Source organism: Leptonychotes weddellii, chromosome 13, assembly GCF_054177405.1.
Source record: "Leptonychotes weddellii isolate Sample4059 chromosome 13, ASM5417740v2, whole genome shotgun sequence".
Lineage (NCBI taxonomy): Eukaryota > Metazoa > Chordata > Mammalia > Carnivora > Phocidae > Leptonychotes > Leptonychotes weddellii.
In genome coordinates, this window is record NC_138381.1 from 54,000,788 (window position 1) to 54,022,757 (window position 21,970).

The 21,970-nt window shown below is 45.6% G+C and overlaps 1 protein-coding gene across 11 annotated transcripts in view; it reads right to left on the reverse strand.

Moving 5' to 3' along the window:
- Positions 1-21,970, reverse strand: part of LDLRAD4 (low density lipoprotein receptor class A domain containing 4) — a 397,933-nt gene that overhangs the window by 15,637 nt on the left and 360,326 nt on the right. For 8 of the 11 annotated variants that reach the window (XM_081802605.1, XM_081802607.1, XM_081802606.1 and 5 more), the window contains one exon: positions 12,096-12,250. In XM_081802605.1, the coding sequence (XP_081658731.1) occupies positions 12,096-12,250 (155 nt within the window). Of the gene's footprint in view, positions 1-12,095; positions 12,251-16,786; positions 17,755-18,171; positions 19,668-21,395; positions 21,411-21,970 lie in introns of those variants that run through there. The other 3 variants (XM_081802610.1, XM_081802609.1, XM_081802608.1) reach the window with 3 other exon arrangements.

Genomic DNA, 21,970 nt, shown 5'->3' on the forward strand with positions numbered 1-21,970 from the left:
AGGTCATATGATACATGTCTTTCTCTGTTTGACTTATTTTGCTCAACATAATACCCTCCAGTTCCATCCATGTCGTTGCAAATGGCAAGATCTCATTCCTTTTGATGGATGCATAATATTCCATTGTATATATATACCACATCTTCTTTATCCATTCATCTGTCGATGGACATCTTGGCTCTTTCCACAGTTTGGTATTGTGGACATTGCTGCTATAAACATCGGGGTGCATGTACCCTTTCGGATTCCTAGTTTTGTATCTTTGGGGTAAATACCCAGTAGGATAACAGCCATCCTAATGGGTGTGATGTGGTGTCTCATTTTGGTTTTGATTTGTGTATGATTAGTGTATTAAGTCAAGGTTTTCCAGAGAAACAAAACCAATAGGGAACGTTGTTATATAACTATATAACTATATATATACACACACACATACACACAATATACATATATATTTAATACATATAATTTAATTTAATGTATATCCTATTATATATATAATAGGATAAATATATAATAGGATATTATAGGAATTGGCTTATATGGTTATAGGGACAGAGAAGTCTCTTCCATATGCAAGATGGAGAACGAGGAAAGCTCATGGTATAATTCCAGTCTGAGTCTGATGGCCTGAGAAGCTGCGGGGCGGGGGAGGGTGCACAAATGTAAGTGTTGGTGTCCAAAGGCCCGAGAACCATGAGTTCTGATATCCAAGGGCAGAAGATGTACCCCCCAGCTCAAGAAGAAAGAGAGAAAATCTACCCTTCCTCCACCTTTTTGTTCTATTCAAGCCCTCCAAGGATTGTATGATGCCAGCTCACACTGGGGAGGGCAGATTTTCTTTTCTCAGTCAGCTGAGTCAGATGTTCATTTCTTCCAGAATTACTCTCACAGATACATCCAAAAATAATGTTCTATTACTTATCTTAGCATTGCTTAGCCCAGTTAAGTCGACACATAAAATTAACCATCACAATTAGTGATACTGAGCTTTTCTCATGTGCTTATTGGCCATTTGTGTATCTTCTCTGGAGAAATGTCTATTCAAGTCCTTTGCCTATTTTTAACTTGGGTTGTCTAGGGGCGCCTGGGTGGCTCAGTCATTAAGCATCTGCCTTCGGCTCGGGTCATGATCCCTGGGTGCTGGGATTGAGCCCTGCATCGGGCTCCCTACTCGGCAGGAAGCCTGCTTCTCCCTCTCCCACTCCCCCTGCTTGTGTTCCCTCTTTTGCTGTGTCTCTCTCTGTCAAATAAATAAATAAAATCTTTAAAAAAAAAATTTGGTTGTCTAGTATTCTGTTGTTGAATTGTAGGAGTTCTTAATATATTCTGGCTATTAATCCCTTATCAGATATATGATTTGCAAATATTTTCTCCCATTTTGGGAGTTGCCTTTTCACTCTCTGGACATCTTTTTAATTTCTGAATTCTATTTATCTATTTTTTTCTTTTGTTGCCTGTGCTTTTGGTGTCATATCCAAAAAATCATTGCCACGCTCAAGTTTATGAAGTTTTTCCCCATTGTTTTCTTTAAGAGTTTTATAGCTTTAGCTCTTACGTTTAGGTTTTTGGACCATGCTGAGTTAATTTTTTGTATATGGTATTAGATGATATGGTTCAATGCCATTATTTTGCATGTGGACATCCAGTTTTCCCAACACCATTTTTGCAAACACTGTCCTATCTCCTTAAATGGTCTTGGCATCCTTGTCAAAAATCACTTGACCATATAGGTGAGAGTTTATTTCTGGGCTCCCTATTCTATTCCATTGGACTCTATGTCTGTCTTTATGCCAGCACCACACTGTTCTGTTACTGTAGCTTTGTAGTAAGTTTTGAAATCAAGAAGTATGAGACTTCCAACTTTGTTATTCCTCTTCAATATTATTTTGGCTACAGTGGGGGCCACTATCTCCCTGGAGATGGCATATGCATTTTAGGATGGACTTTTCTTTTTCTGCAAAAAACCATAATTGGGATTTTCACAGTAATTACACTGAATCTGTAGATTGCGTTGGGTAGTATTGACATTTTAAGACTATCAAGTCTTCCAATCCATGAACATAAATGTCTTTCCATTTATTTGTGTCTAAATTCTTTCAGCAACGTTGTGTAGTTTTCAGTGTATACATCTTTCACCTCCTCGGTTAAGTTTCTTCCTAAGTATTTTCTTCTTTTTGATGCTACTTGTAAATTGAACTGATTTCTTAATTTTCTTTTCAGATTGTTCACTGTTAGTGTAAAAAATGCAACTGATTTTTGTATCCTGCAACTTTGATCAATCTGTTTATTAGTTCCAGCAGGTTTTTGTTTGTTTGTTGGAATCTTTACGGTTTTCTATATATAAGATCATGTCATCTCTGAACAGAGATAATTTTAATTTTTCCTTTCTAATTGGAATGCCTTTTATTTCTTCTTCTTGCCAAGTTGCTCTGGCCAAAACTTCCAATAAATACTATGTTGAAATAGAAATGGTAAAAGCATGCATCCTTGTCTTGTTCCTGATCTTAGAGGAAAAGTTTTCAGTCCTTCACCACTGCGTGTGTTAGCTATGGGCTTTTCATAAATGGCCTTTTATTATGTTGAGGTAGTTTCCTTCTATTCTGGATTCTTGAATGTTTTTAATCATGAAAAAGTACTGAATAATTTCAAATTCTTTCTCTGCATCAATGAGATGATCATTTAGTTTTTATGAACATTAATGAACAGTAGATTGATTTTCATATGTAGAACCATCCTTGCATGAGAGAAATAAACCTCATTTGGTCATAGTGTATAATCCTTTTAGTATGCTACCGAATTCGGTTTGAAGTATTTTGTTGAGGATTTTTATATCACTATTCAAAGGGATACTGGTTTTCTTTTACTGTTGTGTCTTTGTCTGGGTTGCGGGAAATGCTAGCCTCACAGAATGAGTTAGAAAGTGTTCCCTCTTCAAATTTTTTGGAAGAGTTTGAGAAGGATTGGATTAATTCTTCTTTAAATGTTTGGTAGAATTCACAATGAAGGCATCTGGTCTAGGTAATTTTCTTTGTTGTGAGGTTTTTGAATATTGATTCAATCGCCTTACTACTTACAGATCTATTCAGATTTTGTTTCTTCATGAGTCAATCTTAGTACGGTGTGTTTCTAGGAATCTGTCCATTTTGACTTGTTCATAGTACTCTCTTACAATCTTTTTTATTTCTGTATCTTTTGGATCTTCTTCCATCTAAAGTATACAACATTTATAGCATTAAAAGAGAGTAATATATGACCATGATTTACTGGGGCTTCTGCTGTGACCTGCAGCTGAAGCCTTGCATTCCCATGCACTGTAACCATGTGTAAGGCCACTCTCATGCCCTGAATCTTCTCTGTTTTATGCTCTCAGTTCAACTCTCCTTTCCATAGACAGAGGACCACAGGAAGCATATTTGAGGACTGTAAACAACCAGATCTCTGCGAGACTGTAAACACCTAATATGGTGTTTTTCAAACTGTGAGTTGCAGCCTCTTAGAGAACTGGAAAATCGATTTAAATGGGTCACAACCAGCATTCCAAAAAACTGAAACAGAACAGATAATGACTGAGTACATTGTCTGTTAGTATTGTTTTGCAAAACTTCTGCCTTAGTTGTGTAAGTGAGTATTGTGGATTATGATGTAAAATGTGTTTTTTACTGTTCTTCAGGGTCAAAAACAATCTGAAGGCCTCTGATCTAAAAGCCAATTATCCCTCATTTTAGATGGGAGAAAGGTGAGCCCAAAGAAGGTACACTGCTCATTGGAAGTGAAAGCCAGTTTGTGGTAAAGCAAGGCTGTTGCTGGATATTTTGTCTTCTACCCTTCAAAGGTACCTCCCAGTGAATAAATGTATTGTATGGCATCAAATATTTGGAACTCTATTTTCTCTCCACCTCAGGATGAGAACTTCAAAGCACAGGTAAAACTCATCTTTGGATATTCAGCAACACCTTTACCATCTGGTAAAACATATTTTCTTTCATTTCTTCCTTTTCCTCACACAGTCTCTCACCATCCAAATGCTTTAGTATTACTGTCTTTCCACCCTAGATGGCAGTAACAGCTTAGATGCAAAGGCGAGACCTCTAGGTATCAGTGACTGTTTTCTCCAGCACTTCCCCCTTTATTCCTCTTCAGGAATCCACCATCAGACTTACTCTCAAGACTTAAAATGTCCTTCCCAACTCTACTCAATCTAGGGCACATCCCTTAAGAGAAAGACAAATCATCCAAGAAGATCCGTTGGGAGGAAAAGGGAATCCTCTATATTTCCAGAACAATGCAATGGGATCAGGGAAGTCTATAGGCTCTGAGGAGCAAGCAGAAAAGGAACCACGAAGGTGCCTCTCCTGTGCTGGGTGCTGGGGGAGGAGCGAGCAATCAGACCTGGAGACAAACCAGCCTGGGAATTAGAAAGCTCAGGGCAACAGAGAAACGTGGAACTGCATGCTGTCAGCCCAGGCAGGCACAATCACCTCCTCTTTTGTGAGATTAAGCCTAGGGACAGGGCCAGTGCTTTTCCCAAGGTCATAGAGCTGGTAGGGGATTAACACAGAGCCTGAGCCCAGCTACCTCCCTTGGTGTCTTTTGATAGCCCTGGAGAGCCTACTCAGCTAGGGCCACAGAATGAGAATAATTTAGAGAACTTTTCTTTCCCCAGAACAAATTTACACCAATTTCTAAGGACTAATTAAAAATAAACAAAACAGGCTTTACCATTAGATTATTAATGCTCCAGGGTCTATCTAAAACATCACTAAAACTTTATTAAAATTTTCATCAATTTTACTTAAAAATCTGATTTTACCATGCTTTTGTCATAATACAAACCATACTTCAACTCAGATGAGTTACCTTGGGAGTCTAGAGGTGCTCAGAACATTATTGGACTTGTCTTCATCATCAGTTTATGTGAGCAGAGGATGTTTTTTAATTGCAAAAGTAACATATGAATACATTCTTATCAAAAAAGTTTTAACCCACAAACCAGGTTCTCTTTGTCTACCTCCTCCCATCCCAGCTCTTCCCCAGAGGAAGCCACAGGTTTGCTGTGAGTTTTTCCCCTTTCTCTACAGCATCGGTTTGTAACTCAGACAACATCAGTCTTAACTAATTGAGCCACACTTGGTTTTGCACCAAACTTGGATCATTTAGCCTGATCAGTCACATCATTTGTAAGATTTAGCTCTAAATGGATTTTGGCTGGTACCAAAAATCAAATCCATCTTCAGGGAACAAATAAGAAAAAGGGAAGATTTGCCATCACTGAGATATTAAAAAAATATTTTTCCCTTGAAAAACCTCCAAAATATGACCTGCAAGCTCTGAAGGTAATTCAAAAACTGTTCTGAGCACTGGCAACATCAGTGGACGGACAATCTGCACTACTCACATTGCTCTAAAGACAAATCTTGGCTATTAAAAAGGTCTTTCTACTTTTGTTCAGATGAGAATCTGCTGTGTAACGGTGTGTCCCAGCAACCTTATCCAATTTTTGCTAGCCACTTCACCTCCTGTTTCTCTTACTTGAAGGGAGACATCCTCATTCCGAAGCTGTTAAAATTATCTTCTAATGCTTCAGACAGACCAAAGTGTAAAACCTTTGAAATGACCAGTCTGGCAGCTGGACTGCATCTTCACTCATTCAGAGAGAAACAGTTTGACCTGCCCTTGCCGTCCCTGTGATGTTAGGAAATGTAGTTTCAGAGCCTCATCAAATAATGAATTGTTCTGGGACAAAGTTGACAACAAGTACCCCTGGTCTTATAGTGCAGCAAGAATCTGCCTCACCCACAGAGAAACTGTCCCCTGCCATCTTTCATCTCAGTCTGATGCTAAATAAAGCCAGTGGCTCTCTTCTCTTTAGTCTGGGGTGTTAGAGACGTGCCTATTATAACTACATCATCAAGCCTTTTAGTTCTTTTTTTTTTGCACCTTAACTAAAATAGTTCATTTCTATAATTTTAGAAATGTTTTTCGAAATGCTTTTCTAAACCTAGTAGAAATGAGAAAAGGCAGGTACACAGCAGTCCACCTCTCCAGTCAGAGTGGGAATGAGCTGTGTGTGTGGTGACGCCCCAACTCCCTGCACCCTTCATTGGGCCCAGGACACAGCCTGTGGGCTTTGCAAGCACCGTGAGCTCTGAGCCCAGTGTAGGTGGATTCCTGAGCTGCTTCTATAAGGATGTTCTCTCCCATTCCTTTGGAAACCAGTGGCTCTCTTGGTCTATCTTTTGTTTTCACCCTTGTGATAGAGGCATGAGTGCAGGATATATTTTCTCTAAAAACAACCACCACTGTGCAAAGCAATAGATGGCCATGGCACCCTACCCACAACTGAGGGTTCCCCATAGAAAGGTGGGTCCACAGTCAAAAGGTGAGCACTAGTCCATTCAGAGTGGCCCCATCTTGGGGCTGCCAGGCAAGACTAGGGGCCAGTGTGGCCTGATATGCTGACTTTTCAAGAGAACAGGTAAATTCTAGTTTTTATGTGAAATCTCCCAACGTTTATCGTTCCATCAAGTTTTGTCAAAACACCCTGTGGGGCAAGCCATACGCACTGGCCACACCTTAGGCCAAGTCTGCAACATCTGCAGGAAGGGACTTTGGGCGTGGACTTCCCGCACCCCGGGACACTTTGCATCTCCAGAACCCACATTTCTGTACTGACACAGACCGTCGCTGCAGTCATGTCCTCCCTCCCAACAGATGGGAGACAAAACAAACGGCGTCCTTCCCAGCATCCCACCTGCACCTCCCCCGTCCATCTCCATGAGGAGGACGAGGCACCCGTGTTTTCACAAGGGATTTAATCCCGGCAGCACTTAGCAAGGAAGAAATGCTTGACAGGCCTCCTTCTGTTAATTTTTTAATTGAAATTGCTGTTTTTATAGGTCAGAATGGCTGAAGAGCCCCAATTCCACATAGTTCAAACTAAGTCAAATGTTTGTCCCTCTGCTGTTCCTCAGTAAGTGGCTGAGGACCTCGCCTCTTTCCTCTGTCCACTGCACCCTGGGCTGTCCCGGTGGGTTCCCTACAGGCTGTCGGAGAAGGCTGCTCGTGCCCCCATCAACCCCCACGAGCTCTGGTGAGAGAGGCTCCAGTGACATGTGCAAATACCTCTCAGGCCTGTGTCTGGAATATTTATGCCCCTTTATTGTTTTCCTGTTACTTGGCAGTCCAAGGTGATGGAAAGAGATCTAGACAGTCTCAAAGCCCTGAAATCGCATAAACCGAGGCTCTGAAAAATAAGCCGAGGCTACCTCAGGAAGAATACATACAGGTTTCTGTCACAAACCACTCACAGCTCTTTGCCATTAGTTAAACATTTACTTTTCTTGTAATTTAAGCCTAGGCTGCTATTTTTCATTTTCATCCAGAAATGGCAGCTTCCACCACATTCATGGCCAGGACTGTCCTGTCCCTGGGCTCCCATGGACCGGTGTCTCAGAGATACTGTGCTGATGGAAGCTGATTGGCCGAGGCCAAAGAAGATTGCCATCCATTGCTTCCTTCGCCAGAGGGAGCCGGCACAGAAAGTGTGTGCTTCCAAAAGACACTGTTAGAGCTGGGGAGGGAGTCCCTGGGAGGGGGGGCCATGTGCGGAAGGAGGCGTGTGGTGGAGTCATGGAGGAAGGTACTTTTGACTTTACAAAGCAAACCTCCCGGAATCAGGGTGAGCCTGACACTTGGGCCAAAGGGGCAACTGGTCCAACCAACCATTTTCCAGAAGAAGACTCTCCCTGAGAACCAGGGATAATCACAGCTATTAAGACTCTATCTTATGAACCTTAGTTCTGCTCTTCCTTTTGGTCCAAGTGGAAAGCCCTTAAGTGAGGAGAGGAGGCAGCTCACATCAGGGCAGTGAAGTTTCCTCAGTCAAAACAGAACATCTACATGTTCAACCTCCTCCTTGAAAATAAAACCCAACTACTGTCTCACCTGCTGAAATCAGGGGTTCTCCACTTTCGCACTACTGACATTTAGGGTCTGATCGCTTTTTTTGTTGTGGGGGCTGCCCTGTGCATTGCACAGCCCTTTTCACATAAGTTTAAAATAAATACATCTTTCCTAACATGTGCAGCAGGCCTCACATGGTTCTAGAATAGATGGGCTAAAAGGCTCTCAGAAGTGAGGGGGTCTCTCAGCAGCACACAGGCTTAGAACCATGAGACGCTCACCCAGGGTGAGGCTGACAGGGCCATCCTGCACCCACAAGCTGCCAGCTAGCTGGCTCCTGCAGCCCCGCCACTCAGGCTCCAGGGAAGGCAGGATTTCGATGCTGACGTCCGGAAAGGTGCTTCAGTAGCAGATCCCTTCAAGTGCTCTGATGACAGGCGGGGCTCTGAAACCACATGGACAGCAGCAACCACAAATGCACTCAGCTTCACCAGTCACCTTTCCCCCAAGGAGCGCAAATATGCACCACACCACGGGGAACCTGGGAGGGTATCAGCAACAGGCTCTGTCAGTAAGAGCCCGGCCCTCCTCAACGTCAAGTTCCATCTAAGCCCCTCAGGGGAGGAGGCTGGTTGGCACAGGTGGTCAGTTTGGGATGTTGGGAGGGCCACCTGGATGGGCAACTTGAAACTTTCACTCTGAGTCCTCATGCCCCATCCCAAACCCCTCCTACCGTTTACACAAATGGCCACTGGAGACCCCTGGCCTGTCCCAGTAAGACTGCTAAAATGCCAAACAGAATTAGCCAGCTGGATGTTGCTGATGGTAGCAGGGACGGTCAGGGGCAAGGAAACATCACACTGTTTCTTCATTATTTTGTTCAGCGAACGACTGAATGAACAAAAGAAGGCAGAAATGGGTGGGGGAAACTATTCCGAGGCAGAGTCTCAGACCAGGACCCTCTGATCATGCAAGGGACCCCCAATACTTTCCACCATGCTGTGGGGAAGTGTTCTCTTCACTCTGTTGAAGCCTCAGAGCCAGTCATGAGAGACCCACTTACACTAACAGGCCCCCTCTTCAAACAGCGAAGTGCCTCTAGAAAGGGTGGCATTCAACACCTGCTGAGATCAGGGGTTCTCCACTTTGGCACTACTGACATTTAGAGTCAGATCGGTTTTTTTTTTTTTTTTTGTCGTGGGGGCTGCCCTGTGCACTGCAGGATGTTTAGAGCATCCCTGTAGCATCCCCAAGTTATAACAACCAAAAATGTCTCCCAACATTGTCAAATGTCCCCTAGGGGGGCAAAATCGCCCCATCGGGGAACCATGAATGTAAATTAATCAATTGCTCTCTTAGTACTGTACTAAGGGAAGCAGCATTTCTTGAAAGGCGTTAGAGAGGAGAGGTAGGCAAAAAGGAGGCAAGAAGTCTGGTTGGGAGCACATTCCTGGGTAGCCAGGAACACTGTAAGTGGCCCACAGTGCTGGCTATATTCATATTTGTGTCTAGAAGAGAAGTTAAGGTTTCTTTCTCACCCTCTCTCTTCCCTCTTTGGATTATACACAGGTCAGTTGTCCTAGTCATGAAATGGGGCTACAGTCTGGGCCTGAATTGTCTCTAGTCACTGTGTAAAAATACATCTTGAGTTTGTGAAACACTGAACAGAGCCTATTGCTAAGCTGTGCAATATCCCCATTCCCATTTTATTGAGTAGGAAAATTCAAGCTTTGAGAAGCAATGGCACTCAGTACTGGGTCATGCGAAGAAAACAAAAAATAGTATAGTAGCAGCAAAGGAATTAAACCCCAAGTTGTGTGCAGCCTGCGTCTCGGTCCAGCTCTCAGAGCTAAAACTTTCAGACATTTATTAACAAAATTAGGTACACAGTGGGATAAAGACCTCTTTGGACACAATCACTAGATATTGATTATCTTCATTTGCTGTGTAGCCCTGAAGAGACATCCAAAAATTACTAATTACCGTTTCAGTTTCAAGAAATGGAGGCTCTGCTGCCCAGCAGCCCCTGGAGCAGGGGAGACACAGGTGAGCCCCCGCCTCCGCCCCGGAAGATGGCTCCACACAGACCCATTCCCAAATGAAATAGAAGACACATTCTACATAAAAACAAACTTAAATTTTCACTTTTCTGCCTTTGTAAAATTGTTATCCTTCTGGTAAGTGTGTGACTGTGTGTGTGTATGTGTCCCATCACCTGACTGAGTCATGGAGCTCCCAGTCTGGGGAGCAGACCCATGGGCCAGTGCTTAGGCCACAGTGGACGGAGGCGGTGACAGCAGACGTGGCCAGGTCTGCACTGAGGAGTGGAGGAAGGAGCCACCTCATCAATGCGAGGCAAGTCACGTAGAAGCAAGGTGATCCCCAAATGAAATCTGAGGTAGGTGGGGACCCAGGCCAAACACAAGAAAGCAGTCTGAGTCCCTGTGTGCAGTGACTCCAGATCCTCTGGGGATTGGAACAGAAAGCCTAAAGCAGGGAACTTGGGTAAATTCATGGCAGGCACTTCATGGAAACTTGAGAGCTGCCTATTGATGACAAGGAGTGAGGATGGTTTTACCTCTTTCCCCCAAGACTGGGGGTCAGCACTTATGGTCTTTGCATTAAGGCTTAGGCAAAGCAGTGATGGCTGATCCTTTCGCAGTTCTGAAACTGTTGCTATGAATATGATTTTCTCTCTGTCCTCTCTCTTTAAACTCAGGGGAATTATGTGTATTCTGTGTTCAGAACTTCGCAAGAACTGGCTCTCTCCTTTAGGTAACAGAACTGTCCTTATACAACAGTGGGGAATCCATAGGCACCCAGACGCCAGCGTTCAGTGAGCCTGGACCCCTCGGGTACCAGACTGCGGGGATGACCAAGGGCCCGGGGCCCACACGGAAACTGTTGTGGCGTGATGAAAATCATGTTAATAGGGCTGGAGGAGGCTCAGGTGCCCAACCGGGGACCCAGAGAGATAAAGGTAGGGGACTGCAGAGGATGAGGGAAAGCAAGAAGGAGAACGGGGTTCTTTCTCAGGACTGCTCCCAGCAGCCCCATCCCTTCCCTCTCCCCGCCCCCCGCCTGCACCCAGCAAACCTTAGTTCCGCCCATGCGGACAGCAGAGCTAATGGGCCACTGAGCAATTCTGCAGCCCTGATGAAGTGTGACCCAACCCTCCCTAGGGGTCCAAGGGCCCTGGGCCCAGCAGCCACTCCACCACACCTGCCAGGACAGCTGCACCCCCACACCTGTGATGGCCTCCCTAAGCCAGTCACCAGGCCGCCCTGGTCCTGACACATGCTCTGAGGGGCTAAGTATCACGAGGCGATTCTGCCTCTTTTGCCCACCACCGAACCCAAGAATTTGTAATTGCCTAAACTCGCATTCCCAAGCCTCTCACTGAAGGCCACCAGAATCACAGATTGTAAAAGGGCTCGGAACAGGAAGTGCCAGTGGCCTTTGGTCCCCTAAGTATAGATCATAGAGCAGTTTAACTGAAAACATGTTTTATTTTCCAGAGGAGTGCGATGAAGAGCCTTACTATGGGCTGTTCTGTGAGCCCCCTGCACAACCCAACCCACCCCGATCCCCCTAAGGAGGCCCCGAGCTCCTGCTATCCCCCCACTGCCCCTCTAGCTCGCCCACGCCCACCGTGCTGCCGAACCCCGCAGCCTGTCGTGGATGCAGGGGGCACTGCACAAGTGCATTCCTGTCACCGCAACACCTCCAGGGCTGCTTTTAAAACCCATCTCCATGTAACAGCATGGGGGGATTTAGTGAAAGAAGCCGGACACAAAGGAGCACCTACCGGCGCACTCTTTTGTTAAAACCATTGTTCAAGAGCAAGTGCAAGTAATCTGTGCTGGCAGCAGTCCAGGCAGTGGTGGCCTGGTATCAGCATGGCTAGGACGGAGCCCCAGGTGGGCTTCTGGGGGCTGGCCACGTCTCTTGGCCGCTGGGGGAGGGGTTACACAGGTGTCTTCGTTTGTGAGAACTCACTGAGCCTCCCGCTCATGCTGCACAGGCTTTTCTTGAAGTCTAGGAACCTTCGATAGTTTTCGATACCGATGGGCCACAGTGGGCTGACTCAAGAGGGTGTCCTGCTTTGTGGCCCTTGTGGGCACCAAGCCTCACTTCTGGAGCCGAGACACAGGCCTGGGCAGCACCAAGAGGCTCAGGCCCACACTTACCGGCTGTAGCCCGTCCTCCTGCCTTCTGCTCTGATTCGGGCGGTTGATGAAGGACCGTGTGGAGACTTTGTAGTGATTTAGCAGGCAGACGATGACCACGACCATCACCGTGACCACCACGACGATAATGATGATCTGGGCAAACTCCAGCTCCGCTGTGATGGAAAGGGAAAGCCCGTTAGCCACGTGCCCCTTGGTGCCATCACCCAGCCCTCTGAGCAACACAGCTACCAGGTGCTCAGGGCTTCTTGCAAGCACCTGGTCCTCTCAAGGACTTCAAGAAAGAGAAACTATTTTTCCCCAGGTCTGCTGCCCAAGGCCATTGCCAGACTTGGACAAGTTGAAGAACATCTGAAGAAAGGGAACCCCTGGCATGCGGCTCTTTCCAAAAGACCTCTGGTGGTCAGCCCACGCACAGTGCTCAGACAAAACTTGCCTTTGCAAATTGCTTAATGAGTAGGGCCTTAGGAAAATGTATTCTGCTGGCTCTACAAGACCTCTAGAGGTGCTGTGCTGTAACTGACCCCGTTCACACACGGGACTCGAAGTTCTGGCCCCGTGTGCCTGCCACAGGTTGAGGGCTACACAGGCTACCCCTTCCCCTGGGCAGGCGGGCCCTGGAGGATGGCCCTGCCCCCAGGGGAGGTAAGAAAGTCTTGCAAAACTGAAGTTGCTCCTCCCAATGTAATCTCCCCAGGAATGTTAAACCCATCTTTAGAGTTGAGTCACATTTTCCAAAGTACATCCACAAAGGATCCACACACTACACCGAAGGGAAAATATGTTGATAAAAAGCTCCAACTTCCTTTACTCAGGGCCTTGTCTTTGGAAGTAATTTAGAAAACACATTTCCGCTGTCTCCAACCCTGCAGGCACCATATTTTACGAGCGGTCAGAAACTGCATTCCTGACACTGTCATTACGAAGGATTTCCGAACTGCCATTAACACATGCGTCACGCTCTAGGACGGCGCCGTGGAGCTACTTCTAGAACACTGAGTTGGCACTGAGAGGTGGTGACTCAAGCCCTTCAGATCTGCAGGGAGGAAGCAGAGGCTCATTGCTCAAGGTCAACCCTAGAACCCACATTTCCTGCTTTCTAATTTACAGCTCATGGCTTTGCTGAATGTTGCCCACCCGTTTCCTCAGTCTCCCCACACAGTGAAAGGAAGTGATTGTGCAGGGGTGTCAACTTAAACGGTGAGAAGCTCTGGAAGATGGTGAGGAAGATAGCACACAACTTTGTTGTGAGGTAGGGAGGTATGGGGTTTAATGAAGAGGAAGAGAAAAGGGGAGAGCTCTGTCAATTGTGTCCCTGCCTGGAACCTGCAACACACACCTGCACACACCCACACATACACACCTGCATGCACACACATGCGTGCAGCAACACACATGGGCACAGTGCATTCATGCACACATATACACACATGTATGCATGTGTTCGAGTAAATAACACATGCACATGGATATGCATACACACAAGGCATGCATATGCACACACACACACACACACCCTCTTGCTATGCATACACACAAGGCATGCACATGTGCACACACACACACACACCCTCTTGCTATGCATACACACAAGGCATGCCCATGCACACACACACACACCCTCTTGCTATGCATACACACAAGGCATGCACATGCATACACACACACACCCTCTTGCTATGCATACACACCAGGCATGCCCATGCACACACACACACACACACACCCTCTTGCTATGCATAACACAAGGCATGCACATGCATACACACACACACCCTCTTGCTATAGAACCCAAGCTGATGGCCAGTGGTGTTATCTCTCAGTGTATGGTCTCACATTTGGGATAACGCAGGAAGGGACTAGGTAGCACCGTCTAGACCCCAATGTCTGCACCTGTGAGCCCCCACCATCCATACCCTGGAAACAGGGGGGCTAGAGTTGGCATGGGAATAAACACAGGGTGTTTCTGGATCTCACCATGTCCAGTCCTGTGACACTGCCCTCCACTCTTGCCTTTGGCCCATACATACCCAAGGGACAAAGATGTACAAATGTGCTTGCTGGACTGGCTGGACTGTACTTGGCATGGGGCCTATAGCGGGACCAGCCCAGATGTGCACCCTGGAGAATGGAGAGCTGAGTGTGAGGGAACCGAACCACTGAAACGACGTGGTGAGTAGTTGAGGCCAGGTGGGTTTGCCAGGCACAGCCCTGGTGGGCAGTAAAAGGGTAGATCCCATGGTCTTGGCTGACTGAGGAAGCTCAAGAGGTGATGCTGGTAGTCAGCAAGGCCCTGGGGCTGTGCTACCTACCTTACCCCCACCCTGCATGGCTGTCATTGTTCTGGACACCCCCCGAGGCCTAATGGCTGATCATCAGGTTAAATCAAGCCCTGGAACTGACAAATGTTTTCTTTTCTCTAAAAAGCTTCATTGAGGGGCACCTGGGTGGCTCAGTTGTTAAGCATCTGCCTTTGGCTCAGGTCACGATCCTGGAGTCCCGGGATCGAGCCCCGCATCGGGCTCCCTGCTCAGTGGGGAGTCTGCTTCTCCCTCTCCCACTCCCCCTGCTTGTGTTCCCTCTCTTGCTGTCTTTCTCTCTGTCAAATAAATAAATAAAATCTTAAAAAAAAAACCAACTTCATTGCTCTATGGACATGGAAAGAGAAGAAAATGATGATTACAGTGAGGGGTCCTGCTCAAAGTCTTCAGGGGTTAATTCTTCACCTGGAGGATGTCTTTCTAGGTTATCTTTTCCTGTATATAGAAAGCTATGCAGATAACCATTTGTAGCCATACAGTCAAATTATATTTTCCATAATTCTACAGGCATTTGGGGTATATCTGTGTTTCATTTGAAAAGGATTTTATTATAAAAATAATGAAGACTTCCTTAAAATGTAAACAATACTGAAGGAAATAGTGTACAATGTAAAAGTTCTCCTTTGTAGGCCGGCAGCACTCCCGACCCCACCCAACCCCAGGCCGTCCTGGGAGATAGCACAGTTCACCCATTGTATGTAGCTGTGCATTTGCCTATTGAATAAGGGCTTTCTTCTTTTAATGAGTGAAATCATTGTACAAATACATTGTTCTGTTTTTTTTCACTTAACATATCACAGACATTTTTAAACAAGAATATATAAAAACCAACCTCATTCTTTATGGTGGCTGTGTATTCCAGAATACTGATATACTGGAATTTATATTCTCCAAGTGATAGATGTTTGGGTATTTTTTTCCCCTTTTCTGTTATGATCAAAAGATTGTGTGTGCATGTGTACGTATGTGTGAATATGAGTGTTGACCCACATTTTGAGTATCCCTACAGGAAAGACTCCTAAAATTGAAATTTCTGGGTCAAGGACATATCCTTTTAAACGCTGATGGCTATTGAGACTCTGCCTTAGGAAGGGGCTTCACACGCTCATCAATGCTGAATACTCGCCCTTTTCATTTGCACTAATCTGATGGGCAAAAATACATATCTTGTTTTAATTTGTATTTCCCCAATTACTAGTAATTTTAGATCCTCCCCTATGGTTATTGGCAATTTGTATTTTTCTTTTTCATAATCATATTAGTTCATATTAGCTTATTTGTGATTTTCTCATTTTTTGGTAAGCAGCCTTTACGTATTACGACCACAAAGCTTTGTCTGTTACATGTGTTGCAAGTATTTTCTCCTAGTCTGTCACTAACTTCTCCTAGTCTATGAGTTTCTCCACAGAAGATATAAATAATTTTTATGTCATGAAATACTATTTTTTTCTTTTATGGCTTCTAAGCTTCCTGTTTGATGAGGAAGGTCTTCTCCAATATTCTAAAAATACTTTTTCTAAGGTTTTTATGTTTAGATCTTTATTCACTCTGGATTTGACTTCTTTTGGCCTGAGACAGCACATAGAACATTTTATATCATCTGAAAGGCATGAATCTTCTGATCTAACATTACATTAAAAAGTTCATCGCGGGCGCCTGGGTGGCTCAGTTGGTTAAGCGACTGCCTTCAGCTCAGGTCATGATCCTGGAGTCCCTGGATCGAGTCCCACATCGGGCTCCCTGCTCGGCGGGGAGTCTGCTTCTCCCTCTGACCCTCCCCCCTCTCATGTGCTCTCTCTCTCAAATAAATAAATAAAATCTTTAAAAAAAAAAAGATAAGAATGACCATTTAAAAAAAAAAAAAAGTTCATCGCAAGCAAGAGTTCTAAGAAAGATCTCAGTTGTGGGTAACAGTGTATGGAATCTTTCTTTTAAAGGAGGACTACCGCTCGAAGGTTGCGCCTCTTCAGCTTTCTTATGGACATGCCATGTGCAGTGCACCCTACCCTGGTCCTGCTGAGGGCCCAACACCTGGAAAGCCCACCCCACCCCGACTACATGTCCTAACTTGCTGCCCTTCCTCCCTCGGCTCCACGCTCCCGCTCTGCTTACACTAACAGCTCTCCAGTGCTTTGCTCTCAGGAGCCCTCTATGCTCTTAAAAGCTACTGGTAACCCCCAAAAGCGCTTTATTCATATGGATGACATCTATTGATATTTGCCACATTTACAACTAACACTGAAAAATTAAAAATTTATTCATTAAAAAATAAACTCATGTTAACATATATAACAATCAAATACACCGTTTTTCAAAACAAAAGTTTAGTGATAAGAGTGGCATTGCTTTACCCTTCTGTGCATCTCTTACAATATACGCCTTAATAAAAAGACAGCTGGATTCTCCCCTCTGCTTCACCTTCTGTCTGTTGTGCCATGTTTGTTCGGTTACGGTGTTGGAGGAGATCCGGCCTTACTGACCACTGGAGACTGGTCTTGGAGACCCCCAGAGATCCTTGAGCCACAGTTGGAGAAATGGTGGTCTATACTGGCTGACATCAGGCACTCTAGCGCAAACACTGCTGGCCTGGACGTCTTGAGGACCCTGCTGATGCCAGGATTTGAGACGTCGTCAGAACAGCTCCTGGGCCACCGTCCTGAGCTTTCACGCACAAGTACAACCATAACCGGTGCACCTTCGGAGCGCAGGATGCGCAGAGACCCCGGGGGCTTCACGGGCATCGAAACAGTACGGAGCTCGCCTGGGCCAGGGCAAGGGCATAGGCGGTCAGGGACTGGGTTCCCAGGGTGCCACTCAAGAAGGCAAACAGCCCAGCGGTGTAGCCCAGCGGGCCGATCTGGGTGAGAGAAGCCCAACCAGAGCCTCAGCTACTTCAGTCCCCGGACCAGCGAGAGGCAGTTCTTCCCGCAGGGCCTGGCCCGGGTCCCAAAGGTCATGGTCCCAACAACCAAGTCCTAACCAGATGCAGGAGCCACAGTAAGCACAGCAGAAGCTAGTCGGCCCCCGCTGCAGTCCAGGGTCACCTGGGGTGCTCCCTGAAGCCCAAAGTGCGGCCCCTGGGGAAGGAGCCTCCGCAGAGCGGCACAGCCCGTCAAACGTGCAGCTGACCTTCACTTTGAACTCTGGGCATACACAGTCAGTAAAAACAGACTGCTTTCTCAAACACTAACAACAGGGAAGTACTCTCTTTGGGGCTCTCCATACTTCTCCAAGAGGGGTCCTGAGAATTCTCCGAGTGAAAACTGGAGTAAACAGAGTGAGTTTTCTTGGGGACAAGCGTGATGAGGTCCAGACTCCAGGGACCTCTGCTACTGATAACCTCTCCCTTCAAGACAAGGGGGTATGTGAGCAGCCCCTCCTCATACTGGTCCTCCCACACCCTCTTATACTTTAAACAGGAAAATTCTACTAAAACATGCATCATGAAAGGCAAATTAAGTAAAGACCACACCACTATAGGATATCAACAGCCTGGACATGGTAGATGGGAAACCCAGTCCCCCCTCTCTCTCTCCATACATGGTGTAATCATGGTGATGGTGATTCCTGTCTCTTCCTTGGCTGCTCCTGAACCCTTCACTCCCTCATGGATACTGCTCAGAGGCCGTGGGGCCCCAAAGGGTTTGGCGGTCCCCAGGTGTGGCTTTGTTGCCAATGGCCTGATTTTACACCTTCTCAAGAAAGTAACTCACAGGACAAGTAAAAGAAGCTTTACATTAAAAAACAAAACAAACCTTGCTTTCTCACTTCCGGATGCAAATACCAGATGAAGTTCAGCACACCTGTTCTTCAAGGTGTCGGGTTTCAAGACTGCTGTACTCCTGATCTCAACCACAGACCTTCTGGGGGCTTCTGGGGACCTTACCCAGCAGTTTCCTGCACTGCACAGTCAGCGCTCAGGCAGGCTGAACGCTCTTCACTTCTTGCTGAAACCACCTTCCCTTCAAGGCAGCAGTTCGTGGCCACATGTCTTCCCACACATGTATGCACGTCTATGGGGGTGCTCGTGCAGCCCCCCCACACACACCCTCCTCCTTTACACATCACTGATTCCTCTTCACTGTGCTCCAAGCTTGGGAGGCCGGGGTGCAAAGGCTGTACATACAGAAGGTACGGTGAGGCCTGTTACCCACCCCGTAGGAGACACTCTTGACAGGCCCGGAAGAGGCATATTCTTCAGACAGATGCATGCATGCTACGGCTTCCTGAATCAAGGGGCATCTCGGAGCAAGAGCCTGTGCACAGGAAGGAGGCAGACGCCAGCTGAGGACTGGCACTGCACTGGGACCTTGCTGCTTCTCCCTCTCTCACCCTGGGCTGCCCACATCTGGCCTGACAAGATGCTGTCCGTTTTCTCATGGTAGAGGAGAGGCAATGTGCAATGGTGCCCAGAAAGGAAAAATGTCTGTGATTTTGGTTTTGGGAATGGGGTGGAAAGAGGAGGCTAAGGAAGAACAATTAAAAACAAAGATTAAAAGATTTTAAAAAAATCTACAGGAATAGTAGAGTTCTGAGAAAATAATAGGATATTTTAGGGTTTCCAAAATTTCATGTGCCTAGTTCGGACTCTGAACACAGCCCACTGGTCAGTTTTCCTTGATTCCAGTAGATACTGACATCAACAGAGAAATGCCAAAAAGCAGTCCATGCAAGGAAATAATTTTAAGCCGAAGTCAAATTTTCACACTCCCCCTCCTTTCATGGAGCTCTGGTTCACAATGTTACAATGGATGAGTCACTGCAATCCGAACACCAGAAATCTTATGATAAATTTAGCCTAAAACTTACAGGAAGGCATCACAGCACCTTATTTTATTACTATGAAACAGAGACAGTGATGATGGTGATGATGGCATCTCTCTATTTTTATAGAATATCCCCAAGAAACGCCAGGCTGTGCAGTGGAGAACTGCAAGAACAGAGGAAACGGTGTGAAGCCTGTTGGTCTATTCTCTGGTTCAATGAAGAGCTGAACTGACTCATACTAGAGGCATGAGCGTCTGTACTATTTTTAAAGAACTCGGGGGAAGCGTGGTTCTACCACCTTAGGCTCCTAATATAACCCTCATTTCTATTTGTGGGATGGTTAACCCGTCTTCCACTTGGTCTTTCCTCCATTAATATATCATCCTTCACAGGAATCCTATTTTCTCAATGTTTAATTTTAAAGCTCCAGATGTGTAATTTACGCCCTTATAGACTCTATAAATGGGGTGGCGGGGGGCAAAGTCTGAGCCTCTCATCAGCCGCCCCCCCCCCCAGCCCAGGAAATACCTTGGCGGCCCGCATTCAGAGAAGTTGCCATGCAGAATACCGTGATGTCACTGAAAACACCGAATGCTTTCCACAAAACCCTACACACCACCGCAAACGGCCCCTCCCCAACCCTAACCAATGACAGCACTCCACTTTGCTCTCCCAAGTGCTACAGTCTATTGGGAATACCGAGACTGTGGCTAGCTGCCGCACAGGCCTACTCTGGGCAGCCCCTCTCTCCCAGGAAGCTTTCCTAGGTCTCCAGCATGGCTCATGCACCGCAGATGAGTAGGTGCATTTCCTGCCTCTCTGTCCTACTGGGCAGAGAGGACAGCCTCGGAGGGCGTCTTACTCTTTATTTATGGCTCTGTGACACTTCTAAAGTGCTGAATGTTCCTAAAGCCTGGTAAGTTCTTGCCCCGATCCTACAGAGACTGGGCGGTGGGGCCAGGAGTTGGAATCTAAATAGACCATAACTGCCTCAAGTTTGTGAACTATTAGTTTAAAAATACTCTTGGAGATTTTAATGGCTGAATGAAAATTCACACTCATTAAACACCATGGTTGAGGGGGGGAAATTCAGCCTGTGTTATATGAATAATTTCACAGCTTGAAGTTCAGAAGGCAAAACAGTAAGAGCTATAATCATGATGATTAGATTATATATTTTGAATTTTCTTTTCCTTGGGTGGGTTGGCTATTCCAATTTATCCTATAACAAGTAAAACAAAAGAAGGGGAAAAGAACTACCCCCAGAAATACGCCAATGTGGTGTCACCTCCCAGGCTTTATCTTCCTTAAGGAGCTCTTTCCTAACTGCTTGATGATGGTTCCCTTGGGAGGCTCCCTAGCATGCAGCTGAAGCCTGTCATAGGACTTATCACTTATACTGCCCATTTTCTGGTCGTCTTCCTCCTGGAGTAATCTCTGGGATAGTATCTTGATCTTATTTAATATCGTCAGTAGGCAGCACATGACTTGCATAAAGTTAGTGTTCATTTTAGATAAACGGCTAAAGAAATCCGTAAAAGGAAGGGTCCCAATTGCCTAATCTGCTTTTAACAATGTCTAGCACAGAGCCATATTCCACCAAACATTTACTAATGACTTCAGTGATGAAGTTTTGCCAAAGGTTTTCATATTTCCTAAAAATTATTCAACTATTACTATTCTAGGCATTGTGAACTATCACCGGAAAAAGAACCTCATGGTTGCTCTAAGTTACCTGTTTACAGAATCCTATTTCTATTAATGTTATTATTATCCTATTTCTATTAATGTTTCTAAAATGTTTTGCATGATACCAAATGTGGGAAGTGATACCTATGATCTCTAGGAGGAGAGGGGAAAGCAGAGTGCGGTCCAACGACACAGGGCTCTCTTAGGGCAAGGTGTGGCCCGCATCTGCCTGACTCCGGCCCACAGCCAGGTGCCTTTAATGACTCTGGCAAGGAGCAGTGACCAATAAACTGACTGGCTACTGAATCCCTAGAACGCAGACACCAGCGCCATCCAGCTAGAATAACGTCTTTTTAAATTACTAAGGTCCAAGCATTCATCCAATTCAACTTTTCATCATACATTTTAGAATCTAGAGTCTCATGATCTCTTCAGAAAGAAATCTAGCTAAATATGTTCCACTCAAAGATGATTGACAGGATTTTTCTGAAAACATAGCAGAGGAGTAAAAGCAATTACAAACCTTTTAAAAGTCTATCCCTCCAAAAAAAAAAAAAAAGTCTATCCTTCCAATATGTTATAAATGGAAAAAAATACATACATAAATCCATAACTCCCTCTATAGGATTCATTTAAAAATCCACCCCCACCCCACCCCCACATTATTAATTTAGGAAAATGCATCAGAAAAATATACAGCTGCACAAGTAACCATCTCCTTCACATTTAAGAGCAGAGTGGCTTCTGAATGCTCCCTAGCTAGCAGTCTCTGTCTGTCCCCACAGGCTGCCTCTCAAGAGTCACAGCTGGCTTGCCTCAGGTCTACTGTTACTAGACTGGTGACCTGAGAAACAACCCAGTAAACCACCCACATCCTGAGAAACACATCTTTTCTTTCAGATGCTGTTTTCAATGACTCCGGGTGAAAAAAAAAAAAGTACCCATGAGTCTAGCAGTGAGTAACAGAATTTCCGGGGGTGGGGGAGAGTTAGTCTCACGTATAGAACATTTGAGAAAACAAAGCTCCAAAGCAACAAACCTGTGTATTTACGTGTATAGCATCTCCAACGGGAACAAACTGATCACAGATGAGAAAGA